The sequence below is a fragment of the Salmo trutta genome, chromosome 9 (genome assembly GCF_901001165.1).
Source record: "Salmo trutta chromosome 9, fSalTru1.1, whole genome shotgun sequence".
Taxonomy (NCBI): Eukaryota; Metazoa; Chordata; class Actinopteri; order Salmoniformes; family Salmonidae; genus Salmo; species Salmo trutta.
This window is the reverse complement of record NC_042965.1, coordinates 8,635,939-8,653,012: the sequence shown is the minus strand read 5'-3', so window position 1 is coordinate 8,653,012 and position 17,074 is coordinate 8,635,939. Positions and strand designations below refer to the sequence as shown.

The 17,074-nt window shown below is 49.1% G+C and overlaps 1 protein-coding gene across 1 annotated transcript in view; it reads right to left on the bottom strand.

The window, feature by feature from the left end:
- LOC115199803 (unconventional myosin-Ih-like) overlaps positions 1–17,074 on the bottom strand; it is a 61,448-nt gene that overhangs the window by 23,963 nt on the left and 20,411 nt on the right. The window contains exons 15-18 of the mRNA XM_029762251.1: positions 16,968–17,014; positions 16,005–16,085; positions 822–927; positions 543–660 (exon numbers count right to left, since the gene is read on the bottom strand). Coding sequence (XP_029618111.1) covers positions 543–660; positions 822–927; positions 16,005–16,085; positions 16,968–17,014 — 352 coding nt within the window. The remainder of the gene's footprint in view (positions 1–542; positions 661–821; positions 928–16,004; positions 16,086–16,967; positions 17,015–17,074) is intronic.

The window sequence follows — 17,074 nt, the reverse complement described above, 5'->3', positions numbered from 1 at the left end:
GTAATTGCCACAACAGTTGAATTTTTTTTTTACTGACATAAAATCAATCAATCGAAACTGTGCAGCGGCCATTTGATGAATGGAAAGAGACATCTGTTACAAAACACCAAAATGTTCAATGACATTCAATACCGGGTAGGCCTACATGGTAGGGAGGGATGGATTTTCTGTTGGTCAAGATTGACATAGTCTATCTATAGTGGTGTTAACGCAAACCATGATATTGAAGTTGCCGAAGTCAGTATGCTTTGTTTAATGGTTGTGTGCTGCATTGACACTGACATCTGTTGGTGGAAAATTTGTTGCATATATATAATAAATATGGCATCACAATGTTGAACATCTGACTTATTTCGAGTTCATTCTATGAGGGATTTTATGGTGTGCAATTTATTTATTTTTACGTTTGGGAGGTGGATGCAATATTTTGACCAGGCCCCTTATATCAACAGCTCAAGTGAAGGCAAAATCATAGGCTGAAATTCCTCCCTCTACAAAGTAATCAATGTGGTCTGCTAAAGCAATAAGTTCTGTTGGCCTACCTCTGCAGAAAAACGTCGTAGCGGCATCGGTATGCAAAACCTGCCCGTCTGACCCTAAGGTGTTCCATCAGCCCCAGGTACTTGACTTGGTGCTGAACCAGCACGTTGTCAAACTGCCCTGTTGTGTGTGTGTGCGCGCGTGCACACAAAAGAGAGAAAGACAGAGGGAAAAAGAAATCGCTTCATAAACACAGTTGACAGGTTGCCGTTTTGCCGTTTGGAAGTGCCACCAGCTGGTGATGATGTGGTGCATGTGGTGGAGGTCAGAGGGTCTCTCACCTGGCTGTTTGGACTCGTTGGATTTGAGGCAGCGCACATACCAGGGCTCCTTAGACATGAGGATGTCTGTCAGTCCCAGCAGACTGCTCTTAAACTGGCTGGCAACCTACAGAGAAACAGGCCTGGAATCAGTGTCAGTCCCAGCAGACTGCTCTTAAACTGGCTAGCAACCTACAGAGAAACAGGCCTGGAATCAGTGTCAGTCCCCGCAGACTGCTCTTAAACTGGCTGGCAACCTACAGAGAAACAGGCCTGGAATCAGTGTCCGTCCCAGCAGACTGCTCTTAAACCGGCTAGCAACCTACAGAGAAACAGGCCTGGAATCAGTGTCAGTCCCAGCAGACTGCTCTTAAACTGGCTGGCAACCTACAGAGAAGCAGGCCTGGAATCAGTGTCAGTCCCAGCAGACTGCTCTTAAACTGGCTGGCAACCTACAGAGAAGCAGGCCTCAGATCAGTGTCAGTCCCAGCAGACTGCTCTTAAACTGGCTAGCAACCTACAGAGAAACAGGCCTGGAATCAGTGTCAGTCCCAGCAGACTGCTCTTAAACTGGCTGGCAACCTACAGAGAAACAGGCATGGAACCAGTGTCAGTCCCAGCAGACTGCTCTTAAACTGGCTGGCAACCTACAGAGAAGCAGGCCTGGAATCAGTGTCAGTCCCAGCAGACTGCTCTTAAACTGGCTAGCAACCTACAGAGAAGCAGACCTGGAATCAGTGTCAGTCCCAGCAGACTGCTCTTAAACTGGCTGGCAACCTACAGAGAAACAGGCCTGGATTGAGTGTCAGTCCCAGCAGACTGCTCTTAAACTGGCTGGCAACCTACAGAGAAACAGGCCTGGAATCAGTGTCCGTCCCAGCAGACTGCTCTTAAACTGGCTAGCAACCTACAGAGAAACAGGCCTGGAATCAGTGTCAGTCCCAGCAGACTGCTCTTAAACTGGCTGGCAACCTACAGAGAAGCAGGCCTGGAATCAGTGTCAGTCCCAGCAGACTGCTCTTAAACTGGCTAGCAACCTACAGAGAAGCAGGCCTCAGATCAGTGTCAGTCCCAGCAGACTGCTCTTAAACTGGCTAGCAACCTACAGAGAAACAGACCTGGAATCAGTGTCAGTCCCAGCAGACTGCTCTTAAACTGGCTGGCAACCTACAGAGAAACAGGCCTGGAATCAGTGTCAGTCCCAGCAGACTGCTCTTAAACTGGCTGGCAACCTACAGAGAAGCAGCCCTGGAATCAGTGTCAGTCCCAGCACACTGCTCTTAAACTGGCTGGCAACCTACAGAGAAGCAGGCCTCAGATCAGTGTCAGTCCCAGCAGACTGCTCTTAAACTGGCTGGCAACCTACAGAGAAGCAGGCCTCAGATCAGTGTCAGTCCCAGCAGACTGCTCTTAAACTGGCTAGCAACCTACAGAGAAACAGGCCTGGAATCAGTGTCAGTCCCAGCAGACTGCTCTTAAACTGGCTGGCAACCTACAGAGAAACAGGCCTGGAATCAGTGTCAGTCCCAGCAGACTGCTCTTAAACTGGCTGGCAACCTACAGAGAAGCAGGCCTGGAATCAGTGTCAGTCCCAGCAGACTGCTCTTAAACTGTCTAGCAACCTACAGAGAAGCAGGCCTCAGATCAGTGTCAGTCCCAGCAGACTGCTCTTAAACTGGCTAGCAACCTACAGAGAAAAAGGCCTGGAATCAGTGTCAGTCCCAGCAGACTGCTCTTAAACTGGCTGGCAACCTACAGAGAAACAGGCCTGGAACCAGTGTCAGTCCCAGCAGACTGCTCTTAAACTGGCTGGCAACCTACAGAGAAGCAGGCCTGGAATCAGTGTCAGTCCCAGCAGACTGCTCTTAAACTGGCTAGCAACCTACAGAGAAGCAGACCTGGAATCAGTGTCAGTCCCAGCAGACTGCTCTTAAACTGGCTGGCAACCTACAGAGAAACAGGCCTGGAATGAGTGTCAGTCCCAGCAGACTGCTCTTAAACTGGCTGGCAACCTACAGAGAAACAGGCCTGGAATCAGTGTCCGTCCCAGCAGACTGCTCTTAAACTGGCTAGCAACCTACAGAGAAACAGGCCTGGAATCAGTGTCAGTCCCAGCAGACTGCTCTTAAACTGGCTGGCAACCTACAGAGAAGCAGGCCTAGAATCAGTGTCAGTCCCAGCAGACTGCTCTTAAACTGGCTAGCAACCTACAGAGAAGCAGGCCTCAGATCAGTGTCAGTCCCAGCAGACTGCTCTTAAACTGGCTAGCAACCTACAGAGAAACAGGCCTGGAATCAGTGTCAGTCCCAGCAGACTGCTCTTAAACTGGCTGGCAACCTACAGAGAAACAGGCCTGGAACCAGTGTCAGTCCCAGCAGACTGCTCTTAAACTGGCTGGCAACCTACAGAGAAGCAGGCCTGGAATCAGTGTCAGTCCCAGCAGACTGCTCTTAAACTGGCTAGCAACCTACAGAGAAGCAGACCTGGAATCAGTGTCAGTCCCAGCAGACTGCTCTTAAACTGGCTGGCAACCTACAGAGAAACAGGCCTCAGATCAGTGTCAGTCCCAGCAGACTGCTCTTAAACTGGCTAGCAACCTACAGAGAAACAGGCCTGGAATGAGTGTCAGTCCCAGCAGACTGCTCTTAAACTGGCTGGCAACCTACAGAGAAACAGGCCTGGAATCAGTGTCAGTCCCAGCAGACTGCTCTTAAACTGGCTGGCAACCTACAGAGAAGCAGGCCTCAGATCAGTGTCAGTCCCAGCAGACTGCTCTTAAACTGGCTGGCAACCTACAGAGAAACAGGCCTGGAATCAGTGTCAGTCCCAGCAGACTGCTCTTAAACTGGCTAGCAACCTACAGAGAAGCAGGCCTCAGATCAGTGTCAGTCCCAGCAGACTGCTCTTAAACTGGCTGGCAACCTACAGAGAAGCAGGCCTGGAATCAGTGTCAGTCCCAGCAGACTGCTCTTAAACTGGCTAGCAACCTACAGAGAAGCAGGCCTCAGATCAGTGTCAGTCCCAGCAGACTGCTCTTAAACTGGCTGGCAACCTACAGAGAAACAGGCCTGGAATCAGTGTCAGTCCCAGCAGACTGCTCTTAAACTGGCTGGCAACCTACAGAGAAACAGGCCTGGAATCAGTGTCAGTCCCAGCAGACTGCTCTTAAACTGGCTGGCAACCTACAGAGAAACAGGCCTGGAATCAGTGTCAGTCCCAGCAGACTGCTCTTAAACTGGCTGGCAACCTACAGAGAAGCAGGCCTCAGATCAGTGTCAGTACCAGCAGACTGCTCTTAAACTGGCTGGCAACCTACAGAGAAGCAGGCCTCAGATCAGTGTCAGTCCCAGCAGACTGCTCTTAAACTGGCTGGCAACCTACAGAGAAACAGGCCTGGAATCAGTGTCAGTCCCAGCAGACTGCTCTTAAACTGTCTAGCAACCTACAGAGAAGCAGGCCTCAGATCAGTGTCAGTCCCAGCAGACTGCTCTTAAACTGGCTGGCAACCTACAGAGAAACAGGCCTGGAATCAGTGTCAGTCCCAGCAGACTGCTCTTAAACTGGCTGGCAACCTACAGAGAAGCAGTCCTCAGATCAGTGTCAGTCCCAGCAGACTGCTCTTAAACTGGCTGGCAACCTACAGAGAAACAGGCCTGGAATCAGTGTCAGTCGCAGCAGACTGCTCTTAAACTGGCTGGCAACCTACAGAGAAGCAGGCCTCAGATCAGTGTCAGTCCCTGCAGACTGCTCTTAAACTGGCTGGCAACCTACAGAGAAACAGGCCTGGAATCAGTGTCAGTCCCAGCAGACTGCTCTTAAACTGTCTGGCAACCTACAGAGAAGCAGGCCTCAGATCAGTGTCAGTCCCAGCAGACTGCTCTTAAACTGGCTGGAAACCTACAGAGAAACAGGTCTGGAATCAGTGTCAGTCCCAGCAGACTGCTCTTAAACTGGCTAGCAACCTACAGAGAAACAGGCCTGGAATCAGTGTCAGTCCCAGCAGACTGCTCTTAAACTGGCTGGCAACCTACAGAGAAACAGGCCTGGAATCAGTGTCCGTCCCAGCAGACTGCTCTTAAACTGGCTAGCAACCTACAGAGAAACAGGCCTGGAATCAGTGTCAGTCCCAGCAGACTGCTCTTAAACTGGCTGGCAACCTACAGAGAAGCAGGCCTGGAATCAGTGTCAGTCCCAGCAGACTGCTCTTAAACTGGCTGGCAACCTACAGAGAAGCAGGCCTCAGATCAGTGTCAGTCCCAGCAGACTGCTCTTAAACTGGCTAGCAACCTACAGAGAAACAGGCCTGGAATCAGTGTCAGTCCCAGCAGACTGCTCTTAAACTGGCTGGCAACCTACAGAGAAACAGGCCTGGAACCAGTGTCAGTCCCAGCAGACTGCTCTTAAACTGGCTGGCAACCTACAGAGAAGCAGGCCTGGAATCAGTGTCAGTCCCAGCAGACTGCTCTTAAACTGGCTAGCAACCTACAGAGAAGCAGGCCTGGAATCAGTGTCAGTCCCAGCAGACTGCTCTTAAACTGGCTGGCAACCTACAGAGAAACAGGCCTCAGATCAGTGTCAGTCCCAGCAGACTGCTCTTAAACTGGCTAGCAACCTACAGAGAAACAGGCCTGGAATGAGTGTCAGTCCCAGCAGACTGCTCTTAAACTGGCTGGCAACCTACAGAGAAACAGGCCTGGAATCAGTGTCAGTCCCAGCAGACTGCTCTTAAACTGGCTGGCAACCTACAGAGAAGCAGGCCTCAGATCAGTGTCAGTCCCAGCAGACTGCTCTTAAACTGGCTGGCAACCTACAGAGAAACAGGCCTGGAATCAGTGTCAGTCCCAGCAGACTGCTCTTAAACTGACTAGCAACCTACAGAGAAGCAGGCCTCAGATCAGTGTCAGTCCCAGCAGACTGCTCTTAAACTGGCTGGCAACCTACAGAGAAGCAGGCCTGGAATCAGTGTCAGTCCCAGCAGACTGCTCTTAAACTGGCTAGCAACCTACAGAGAAGCAGGCCTCAGATCAGTGTCAGTCCCAGCAGACTGCTCTTAAACTGGCTGGCAACCTACAGAGAAACAGGCCTGGAATCAGTGTCAGTCCCAGCAGACTGCTCTTAAACTGGCTGGCAACCTACAGAGAAACAGGCCTGGAATCAGTGTCAGTCCCAGCAGACTGCTCTTAAACTGGCTGGCAACCTACAGAGAAACAGGCCTGGAATCAGTGTCAGTCCCAGCAGACTGCTCTTAAACTGGCTGGCAACCTACAGAGAAGCAGGCCTCAGATCAGTGTCAGTCCCAGCAGACTGCTCTTAAACTGGCTGGCAACCTACAGAGAAGCAGGCCTCAGATCAGTGTCAGTCCCAGCAGACTGCTCTTAAACTGGCTGGCAACCTACAGAGAAACAGGCCTGGAATCAGTGTCAGTCCCAGCAGACTGCTCTTAAACTGTCTAGCAACCTACAGAGAAGCAGGCCTCAGATCAGTGTCAGTCCCAGCAGACTGCTCTTAAACTGGCTGGCAACCTACAGAGAAACAGGCCTGGAATCAGTGTCAGTCCCAGCAGACTGCTCTTAAACTGGCTGGCAACCTACAGAGAAGCAGTCCTCAGATCAGTGTCAGTCCCAGCAGACTGCTCTTAAACTGGCTGGCAACCTACAGAGAAACAGGCCTGGAATCAGTGTCAGTCGCAGCAGACTGCTCTTAAACTGGCTGGCAACCTACAGAGAAGCAGGCCTCAGATCAGTGTCAGTCCCAGCAGACTGCTCTTAAACTGGCTGGCAACCTACAGAGAAACAGGCCTGGAATCAGTGTCAGTCCCAGCAGACTGCTCTTAAACTGTCTGGCAACCTACAGAGAAGCAGGCCTCAGATCAGTGTCAGTCCCAGCAGACTGCTCTTAAACTGGCTGGAAACCTACAGAGAAACAGGTCTGGAATCAGTGTCAGTCCCAGCAGACTGCTCTTAAACTGGCTAGCAACCTACAGAGAAACAGGCCTGGAATCAGTGTCAGTCCCAGCAGACTGCTCTTAAACTGGCTGGCAACCTACAGAGAAACAGGCCTGGAATCAGTGTCCGTCCCAGCAGACTGCTCTTAAACTGGCTAGCAACCTACAGAGAAACAGGCCTGGAATCAGTGTCAGTCCCAGCAGACTGCTCTTAAACTGGCTGGCAACCTACAGAGAAGCAGGCCTGGAATCAGTGTCAGTCCCAGCAGACTGCTCTTAACCTCTACGGGCCACGGGGGCAGTATTGAGAATTTTGAAAAAAATATGTGGCAATTTTTAACTGCCTCCTACACCAACTCAGAAGCTAGGATATGCATATTATTAACACATTCGGATAGAAAACACTCTGAATTTTCTAAAACAGTTTGAATGGTGTCTGTAAGTATAACAAAACTCATATTGCAGGCAAAAACCTGTGAAAAATAGATAAAAAAAAAATGAGAATTTTGTGACTGTACTATTTAGTGTCATTGTTTTAAAGATACCACAGTGAGAAAGGATTCAGTTCGCAACTCCTACTGCTTCCACTAGATGTCAACGATCTTTAGAAAGTTGTTGGAAGCATCTGTGATGAATACAGACCGAATAAGAAAGCTTACAAGTTGACACGTCATCACTTCATTTTTTGCGCCTGCGCATGAATCTGAGAAGAGTGCCTTTGTCATTATCGTTTATTCTAGACACTTGATAGGTTGTGTGAAAATATTACTGATGTTTACTGATGTTTCACGTTAAAAATGGACCAAAAGATTAATGATGAACAACGTTTGACATGTTTAAACAAACGTAAATAGATTATTTACTAGGTTTTCTTTAGCTTTTCGACGTGACTTTACACTGCCCACCTCATTTTGTGGGAGCCTACTGAACGCTAACTATTTGGACATAAATTATGAACTTTGTCAAAAGAAACCACATTTGTTCTGGACCTGGGATCTCTGGCAGCGCCTTCTGATGGAGATAATCAAAGGTAAGGGGATATTTAGAATGTTATTATCGATATTAGATGATGCTAATGCTAACGGTATAGCTTAGCTTAGCTTAGCATATAGCTTATTGTTGTTAGCATAGTACCCAGTTTATGCAAAATGTGATTTCCCAGTAAAGTTATTTTGAGATCTGGCCATTCGGTAGCAATTACGAGATGATAATATATTATTCTTTGAATGACAATATTATAATTTACCAATGTTTTCGAATAGTAATTCCGTGATTTGTAATGCTGGATTCACTGGGTGCATTCGAGCCGGAAAAAATTCTGAATTTCACCGCGACTGTAAATGCTGTTTTTGGATATAAATATGAACTTGATGGAACTAAAAATGCATGTATTGTATAACATAATGTCCTATGAGTGTCATCTGATGCAGATTGTCAAAGGTAAGTGCATAATTCTAGCTAGTTTTCTGTCTGTTGATGCCCTTCTTTGAATTGGCTAAACATTACACGCAGCTATTGTCAATGTACTCTCCTCACATAACCTAACTTTATGCATTCTCCGTAATGCCTCTGAAAATCGGACAGCGTGGTTAGATTTAGAAGATATATCTTTCAAATGGAGGAAAATAGTTGATTATTTGATTTTTTGAAATGATTACTCTTGCAGTTTTGAATTCCCCGCCATGGTCACATGACAATGAATCCCAATACCGGGATAAGATCGGGATAAGATCCTCAACAGGTTAAACTGGCTAGCAACCTACAGAGAAGCAGGCCTCAGATCAGTGTCAGTCCCAGCAGACTGCTCTTAAACTGGCTAGCAACCTACAGAGAAACAGGCCTGGAATCAGTGTCAGTCCCAGCAGACTGCTCTTAAACTGGCTGGCAACCTACAGAGAAACAGGCCTGGAACCAGTGTCAGTCCCAGCAGACTGCTCTTAAACTGGCTGGCAACCTACAGAGAAGCAGGCCTGGAATCAGTGTCAGTCCCAGCAGACTGCTCTTAAACTGGGTAGCAACCTACAGAGAAGCAGACCTGGAATCAGTGTCAGTCCCAGCAGACTGCTCTTAAACTGGCTGGCAACCTACAGAGAAACAGGCCTCAGATCAGTGTCAGTCCCAGCAGACTGCTCTTAAACTGGCTAGCAACCTACAGAGAAACAGGCCTGGAATGAGTGTCAGTCCCAGTAGACTGCTCTTAAACTGGCTGGCAACCTACAGAGAAACAGGCCTGGAATCAGTGTCAGTCCCAGCAGACTGCTCTTAAACTGGCTGGCAACCTACAGAGAAGCAGGCCTCAGATCAGTGTCAGTCCCAGCAGACTGCTCTTAAACTGGCTAGCAACCTACAGAGAAACAGGCCTGGAATCAGTGTCAGTCCCAGCAGACTGCTCTTAAACTGGCTAGCAACCTACAGAGAAGCAGGCCTCAGATCAGTGTCAGTCCCAGCAGACTGCTCTTAAACTGGCTGGCAACCTACAGAGAAGCAGGCCTGGAATCAGTGTCAGTCCCAGCAGACTGCTCTTAAACTGGCTAGCAACCTACAGAGAAGCAGGCCTCAGATCAGTGTCAGTCCCAGCAGACTGCTCTTAAACTGGCTGGCAACCTACAGAGAAACAGGCCTGGAATCAGTGTCAGTCCCAGCAGACTGCTCTTAAACTGGCTAGCAACCTACAGAGAAGCAGGCCTCAGATCAGTGTCAGTCCCAGCAGACTGCTCTTAAACTGGCTGGCAACCTACAGAGAAGCAGGCCTGGAATCAGTGTCAGTCCCAGCAGACTGCTCTTAAACTGGCTAGCAACCTACAGAGAAGCAGGCCTCAGATCAGTGTCAGTCCCAGCAGACTGCTCTTAAACTGGCTGGCAACCTACAGAGAAACAGGCCTGGAATCAGTGTCAGTCCCAGCAGACTGCTCTTAAACTGGCTGGCAACCTACAGAGAAACAGGCCTGGAATCAGTGTCAGTCCCAGCAGACTGCTCTTAAACTGGCTGGCAACCTACAGAGAAACAGGCCTGGAATCAGTGTCAGTCCCAGCAGACTGCTCTTAAACTGGCTGGCAACCTACAGAGAAGCAGGCCTCAGATCAGTGTCAGTACCAGCAGACTGCTCTTAAACTGGCTGGCAACCTACAGAGAAGCAGGCCTCAGATCAGTGTCAGTCCCAGCAGACTGCTCTTAAACTGGCTGGCAACCTACAGAGAAACAGGCCTGGAATCAGTGTCAGTCCCAGCAGACTGCTCTTAAACTGTCTAGCAACCTACAGAGAAGCAGGCCTCAGATCAGTGTCAGTCCCAGCAGACTGCTCTTAAACTGGCTGGCAACCTACAGAGAAACAGGCCTGGAATCAGTGTCAGTCCCAGCAGACTGCTCTTAAACTGGCTGGCAACCTACAGAGAAGCAGTCCTCAGATCAGTGTCAGTCCCAGCAGACTGCTCTTAAACTGGCTGGCAACCTACAGAGAAACAGGCCTGGAATCAGTGTCAGTCGCAGCAGACTGCTCTTAAACTGGCTGGCAACCTACAGAGAAGCAGGCCTCAGATCAGTGTCAGTCCCAGCAGACTGCTCTTAAACTGGCTGGCAACCTACAGAGAAACAGGCCTGGAATCAGTGTCAGTCCCAGCAGACTGCTCTTAAACTGTCTGGCAACCTACAGAGAAGCAGGCCTCAGATCAGTGTCAGTCCCAGCAGACTGCTCTTAAACTGGCTGGAAACCTACAGAGAAACAGGTCTGGAATCAGTGTCAGTCCCAGCAGACTGCTCTTAAACTGGCTAGCAACCTACAGAGAAACAGGCCTGGAATCAGTGTCAGTCCCAGCAGACTGCTCTTAAACTGGCTGGCAACCTACAGAGAAACAGGCCTGGAATCAGTGTCCGTCCCAGCAGACTGCTCTTAAACTGGCTAGCAACCTACAGAGAAACAGGCCTGGAATCAGTGTCAGTCCCAGCAGACTGCTCTTAAACTGGCTGGCAACCTACAGAGAAGCAGGCCTGGAATCAGTGTCAGTCCCAGCAGACTGCTCTTAAACTGGCTGGCAACCTACAGAGAAGCAGGCCTCAGATCAGTGTCAGTCCCAGCAGACTGCTCTTAAACTGGCTAGCAACCTACAGAGAAACAGGCCTGGAATCAGTGTCAGTCCCAGCAGACTGCTCTTAAACTGGCTGGCAACCTACAGAGAAACAGGCCTGGAACCAGTGTCAGTCCCAGCAGACTGCTCTTAAACTGGCTGGCAACCTACAGAGAAGCAGGCCTGGAATCAGTGTCAGTCCCAGCAGACTGCTCTTAAACTGGCTAGCAACCTACAGAGAAGCAGACCTGGAATCAGTGTCAGTCCCAGCAGACTGCTCTTAAACTGGCTGGCAACCTACAGAGAAACAGGCCTCAGATCAGTGTCAGTCCCAGCAGACTGCTCTTAAACTGGCTAGCAACCTACAGAGAAACAGGCCTGGAATGAGTGTCAGTCCCAGCAGACTGCTCTTAAACTGGCTGGCAACCTACAGAGAAACAGGCCTGGAATCAGTGTCAGTCCCAGCAGACTGCTCTTAAACTGGCTGGCAACCTACAGAGAAGCAGGCCTCAGATCAGTGTCAGTCCCAGCAGACTGCTCTTAAACTGGCTGGCAACCTACAGAGAAACAGGCCTGGAATCAGTGTCAGTCCCAGCAGACTGCTCTTAAACTGACTAGCAACCTACAGAGAAGCAGGCCTCAGATCAGTGTCAGTCCCAGCAGACTGCTCTTAAACTGGCTGGCAACCTACAGAGAAGCAGGCCTGGAATCAGTGTCAGTCCCAGCAGACTGCTCTTAAACTGGCTAGCAACCTACAGAGAAGCAGGCCTCAGATCAGTGTCAGTCCCAGCAGACTGCTCTTAAACTGGCTGGCAACCTACAGAGAAACAGGCCTGGAATCAGTGTCAGTCCCAGCAGACTGCTCTTAAACTGGCTGGCAACCTACAGAGAAACAGGCCTGGAATCAGTGTCAGTCCCAGCAGACTGCTCTTAAACTGGCTGGCAACCTACAGAGAAACAGGCCTGGAATCAGTGTCAGTCCCAGCAGACTGCTCTTAAACTGGCTGGCAACCTACAGAGAAGCAGGCCTCAGATCAGTGTCAGTCCCAGCAGACTGCTCTTAAACTGGCTGGCAACCTACAGAGAAGCAGGCCTCAGATCAGTGTCAGTCCCAGCAGACTGCTCTTAAACTGGCTGGCAACCTACAGAGAAACAGGCCTGGAATCAGTGTCAGTCCCAGCAGACTGCTCTTAAACTGTCTAGCAACCTACAGAGAAGCAGGCCTCAGATCAGTGTCAGTCCCAGCAGACTGCTCTTAAACTGGCTGGCAACCTACAGAGAAACAGGCCTGGAATCAGTGTCAGTCCCAGCAGACTGCTCTTAAACTGGCTGGCAACCTACAGAGAAGCAGTCCTCAGATCAGTGTCAGTCCCAGCAGACTGCTCTTAAACTGGCTGGCAACCTACAGAGAAACAGGCCTGGAATCAGTGTCAGTCGCAGCAGACTGCTCTTAAACTGGCTGGCAACCTACAGAGAAGCAGGCCTCAGATCAGTGTCAGTCCCAGCAGACTGCTCTTAAACTGGCTGGCAACCTACAGAGAAACAGGCCTGGAATCAGTGTCAGTCCCAGCAGACTGCTCTTAAACTGTCTGGCAACCTACAGAGAAGCAGGCCTCAGATCAGTGTCAGTCCCAGCAGACTGCTCTTAAACTGGCTGGAAACCTACAGAGAAACAGGTCTGGAATCAGTGTCAGTCCCAGCAGACTGCTCTTAAACTGGCTAGCAACCTACAGAGAAACAGGCCTGGAATCAGTGTCAGTCCCAGCAGACTGCTCTTAAACTGGCTGGCAACCTACAGAGAAACAGGCCTGGAATCAGTGTCCGTCCCAGCAGACTGCTCTTAAACTGGCTAGCAACCTACAGAGAAACAGGCCTGGAATCAGTGTCAGTCCCAGCAGACTGCTCTTAAACTGGCTGGCAACCTACAGAGAAGCAGGCCTGGAATCAGTGTCAGTCCCAGCAGACTGCTCTTAAACTGGCTAGCAACCTACAGAGAAGCAGGCCTCAGATCAGTGTCAGTCCCAGCAGACTGCTCTTAAACTGGCTAGCAACCTACAGAGAAACAGGCCTGGAATCAGTGTCAGTCCCAGCAGACTGCTCTTAAACTGGCTGGCAACCTACAGAGAAACAGGCCTGGAACCAGTGTCAGTCCCAGCAGACTGCTCTTAAACTGGCTGGCAACCTACAGAGAAGCAGGCCTGGAATCAGTGTCAGTCCCAGCAGACTGCTCTTAAACTGGCTAGCAACCTACAGAGAAGCAGACCTGGAATCAGTGTCAGTCCCAGCAGACTGCTCTTAAACTGGCTGGCAACCTACAGAGAAACAGGCCTCAGATCAGTGTCAGTCCCAGCAGACTGCTCTTAAACTGGCTAGCAACCTACAGAGAAACAGGCCTGGAATGAGTGTCAGTCCCAGTAGACTGCTCTTAAACTGGCTGGCAACCTACAGAGAAACAGGCCTGGAATCAGTGTCAGTCCCAGCAGACTGCTCTTAAACTGGCTGGCAACCTACAGAGAAGCAGGCCTCAGATCAGTGTCAGTCCCAGCAGACTGCTCTTAAACTGGCTAGCAACCTACAGAGAAACAGGCCTGGAATCAGTGTCAGTCCCAGCAGACTGCTCTTAAACTGGCTAGCAACCTACAGAGAAGCAGGCCTCAGATCAGTGTCAGTCCCAGCAGACTGCTCTTAAACTGGCTGGCAACCTACAGAGAAGCAGGCCTGGAATCAGTGTCAGTCCCAGCAGACTGCTCTTAAACTGGCTAGCAACCTACAGAGAAGCAGGCCTCAGATCAGTGTCAGTCCCAGCAGACTGCTCTTAAACTGGCTGGCAACCTACAGAGAAACAGGCCTGGAATCAGTGTCAGTCCCAGCAGACTGCTCTTAAACTGGCTGGCAACCTACAGAGAAGCAGGCCTGGAATCAGTGTCAGTCCCAGCAGACTGCTCTTAAACTGGCTGGCAACCTACAGAGAAACAGGCCTGGAATCAGTGTCAGTCCCAGCAGACTGCTCTTAAACTGGCTGGCAACCTACAGAGAAGCAGGCCTCAGATCAGTGTCAGTCCCAGCAGACTGCTCTTAAACTGGCTGGCAACCTACAGAGAAGCAGGCCTCAGATCAGTGTCAGTCCCAGCAGACTGCTCTTAAACTGGCTGGCAACCTACAGAGAAACAGGCCTGGAATCAGTGTCAGTCCCAGCAGACTGCTCTTAAACTGTCTAGCAACCTACAGAGAAGCAGGCCTCAGATCAGTGTCAGTCCCAGCAGACTGCTCTTAAACTGGCTGGCAACCTACAGAGAAACAGGCCTGGAATCAGTGTCAGTCCCAGCAGACTGCTCTTAAACTGGCTGGCAACCTACAGAGAAGCAGTCCTCAGATCAGTGTCAGTCCCAGCAGACTGCTCTTAAACTGGCTGGCAACCTACAGAGAAACAGGCCTGGAATCAGTGTCAGTCGCAGCAGACTGCTCTTAAACTGGCTTGCAACCTACAGAGAAGCAGGCCTCAGATCAGTGTCAGTCCCAGCAGACTGCTCTTAAACTGGCTGGCAACCTACAGAGAAACAGGCCTGGAATCAGTGTCAGTCCCAGCAGACTGCTCTTAAACTGTCTGGCAACCTACAGAGAAGCAGGCCTCAGATCAGTGTCAGTCCCAGCAGACTGCTCTTAAACTGGCTGGAAACCTACAGAGAAACAGGTCTGGAATCAGTGTCAGTCCCAGCAGACTGCTCTTAAACTGGCTAGCAACCTACAGAGAAACAGGCCTGGAATCAGTGTCAGTCCCAGCAGACTGCTCTTAAACTGGCTGGCAACCTACAGAGAAACAGGCCTGGAATCAGTGTCAGTCACAGCAGACTGCTCTTAAACTGGCTGGCAACCTACAGAGAAACAGGCCTGGAATCAGTGTCAGTCCCAGCAGACTGCTCTTAAACTGGCTGGCAACCTACAGAGAAGCAGTCCTCAGATCAGTGTCAGTCCCAGCAGACTGCTCTTAAACTGGCTGGCAACCTACAGAGAAGCAGGCCTCAGATCAGTGTCAGTCCCAGCAGACTGCTCTTAAACTGGCTAGCAACCTACAGAGAAACAGGCCTGGAATCAGTGTCAGTCCCAGCAGACTGCTCTTAAACTGGCTGGCAACCTACAGAGAAGCAGGCCTGGAATCAGTGTCAGTCCCAGCAGACTGCTCTTAAACTGGCTAGCAACCTACAGAGAAACAGGCCTGGAATCAGTGTCAGTCCCAGCAGACTGCTCTTAAACTGGCTGGCAACCTACAGAGAAACAGCCCTGGAATCAGTGTCAGTCCCAGCAGACTGCTCTTAAACTGGCTGGCAACCTACATAGAAATAGGCCTGGATTCAGTGTCAGTCCCAGCAGACTGCTCTTAAACTGGCTAGCAACCTACAGAGAAGCAGGCCTCAGATCAGTGTCAGTCCCAGCAGACTGCTCTTAAACTGGCTGGCAACCTACAGAGAAGCAGGCCTCAGATCAGTGTCAGTCCCAGCAGACTGCTCTTAAACTGGCTGGCAACCTACAGAGAAGCAGGCCTCAGATCAGTGTCAGTCCCAGCAGACTGCTCTTAAACTGGCTGGCAACCTACAGAGAAGCAGGCCTCAGATCAGTGTCAGTCCCAGCAGACTGCTCTTAAAGCTGAGATCCGCATAAGGTGAAACAGCGCCACCGGTCACCCCAGACGCACTTGTTATTTTTTGGTTTTTGAAACAGGGCAGAGGAGCATCCTCCATCGTTGTAAAAAATTATAATCATACAACATACTCTGCTGTTCTATCGCATGTGTAACGATGTGCAATGATGTGCAAGGATGTCAGAGGGGGAAAAAACGGTGTTCGTTGTTTGAAGTAACATCTTTGTTGTTGTAATATGGCAGTTTCGCCACTACAGATTACAGCTTTAAACTGTCTGGCAAACTACAGAAAAGCATTCCTCAGATCAGTGTCAGTCCCAGCAGACTGCTTTTACAATTTTGTGTTGTTTCAAGTGGACAATAAATAATCCAATTTAAACACAGAGCAATCTGTTGCTTTTCTCAGTTTTTGGTCATTCTGAAAACTGTGCGTCCCCATACAGCCATACTATATATAATATGTTATACTATTGAGGCAATGTACAAGGAAAGAAACAATGTAATCGTGACTTCAGGGTGACAGATGGGAAAGAGGTGGGAGAAAAACTTGGTGAGCTCTCACCGTCTCTGGTCGCCGCCTGCCATCCGACTCCTTTGATGCAAAGCACTCTCTGACTATGGCATTTTTAGATTGCCGCATCACCTGTGAGTAGGGAAAGGGGGGGTTAAACAATAGAATTAGGAATTAAAATAAGAGAATGGACATGAACCTGATGATTGGATAAAGGTCAGCCGTTTTGGTCAAGGAGGTGACAGTGCTGTGATAAGATATTATGTAAAATAAAGAATTTGAAGAATTGATCAGCACTGTATGTTAGCTAGACAGTTTTAGAGGAATGATGCCATACATTTTACATTTTTAAATTAACTGCCAATATGCCAACATTCCATTCGAACAATGCAGTCAATCCTCAGCTGAAATCACTTGATGATAAGACTTAGACAAGTTGTAAATGCAACAAGTACTGATATTGTATCATATATATCATTTATGGTCTGTTTACATATATACATAGAGGCTATTTATACAGTACATTTGTATAATACCCATATAAACTGTATTTCTAATTATATTACAATATTTTAGATTGACAATAATTATATTACACCATTTCTGATATATCACATGCCTTACTTTAATTTTCCTGCATAAGTAAAATCAGGATTATGCCTCTCCTGCCATTTATTCCAATTAGACTAGTTTGGATTTCTCCCTGACCAATATGGCTGCCGTTTTCCCCTCATTCTGGAACTTTGAGGTTTTATGACATAGTCCCTCTAGTAATTTAATAGGATCTCTATGGGATAAATGCACACACACACACACACACACACACACACACACCACCCATCAAGTGTATACTCAAGACCCATTGACCAAATTCACTGCATTCCCCTCCTCCTCTATTATTTACAATAAGTCTACATGAGAGTAAATAATTAAGGAACCAATTGAAGAGTCCCTTCCTCTCTTCCTGTCTTCCCCTGTCTCACATAATACATGAGTAGAAACCTGCAGACTCACATCTTTGATGTTTCTGTATAACAGGTCATTGTTTTTGTCGAGGAACCCTGGGATGACACAAATAGCAACAATAACAACATGTGAGAGAGTGTCCTGAGTGAGAAGGG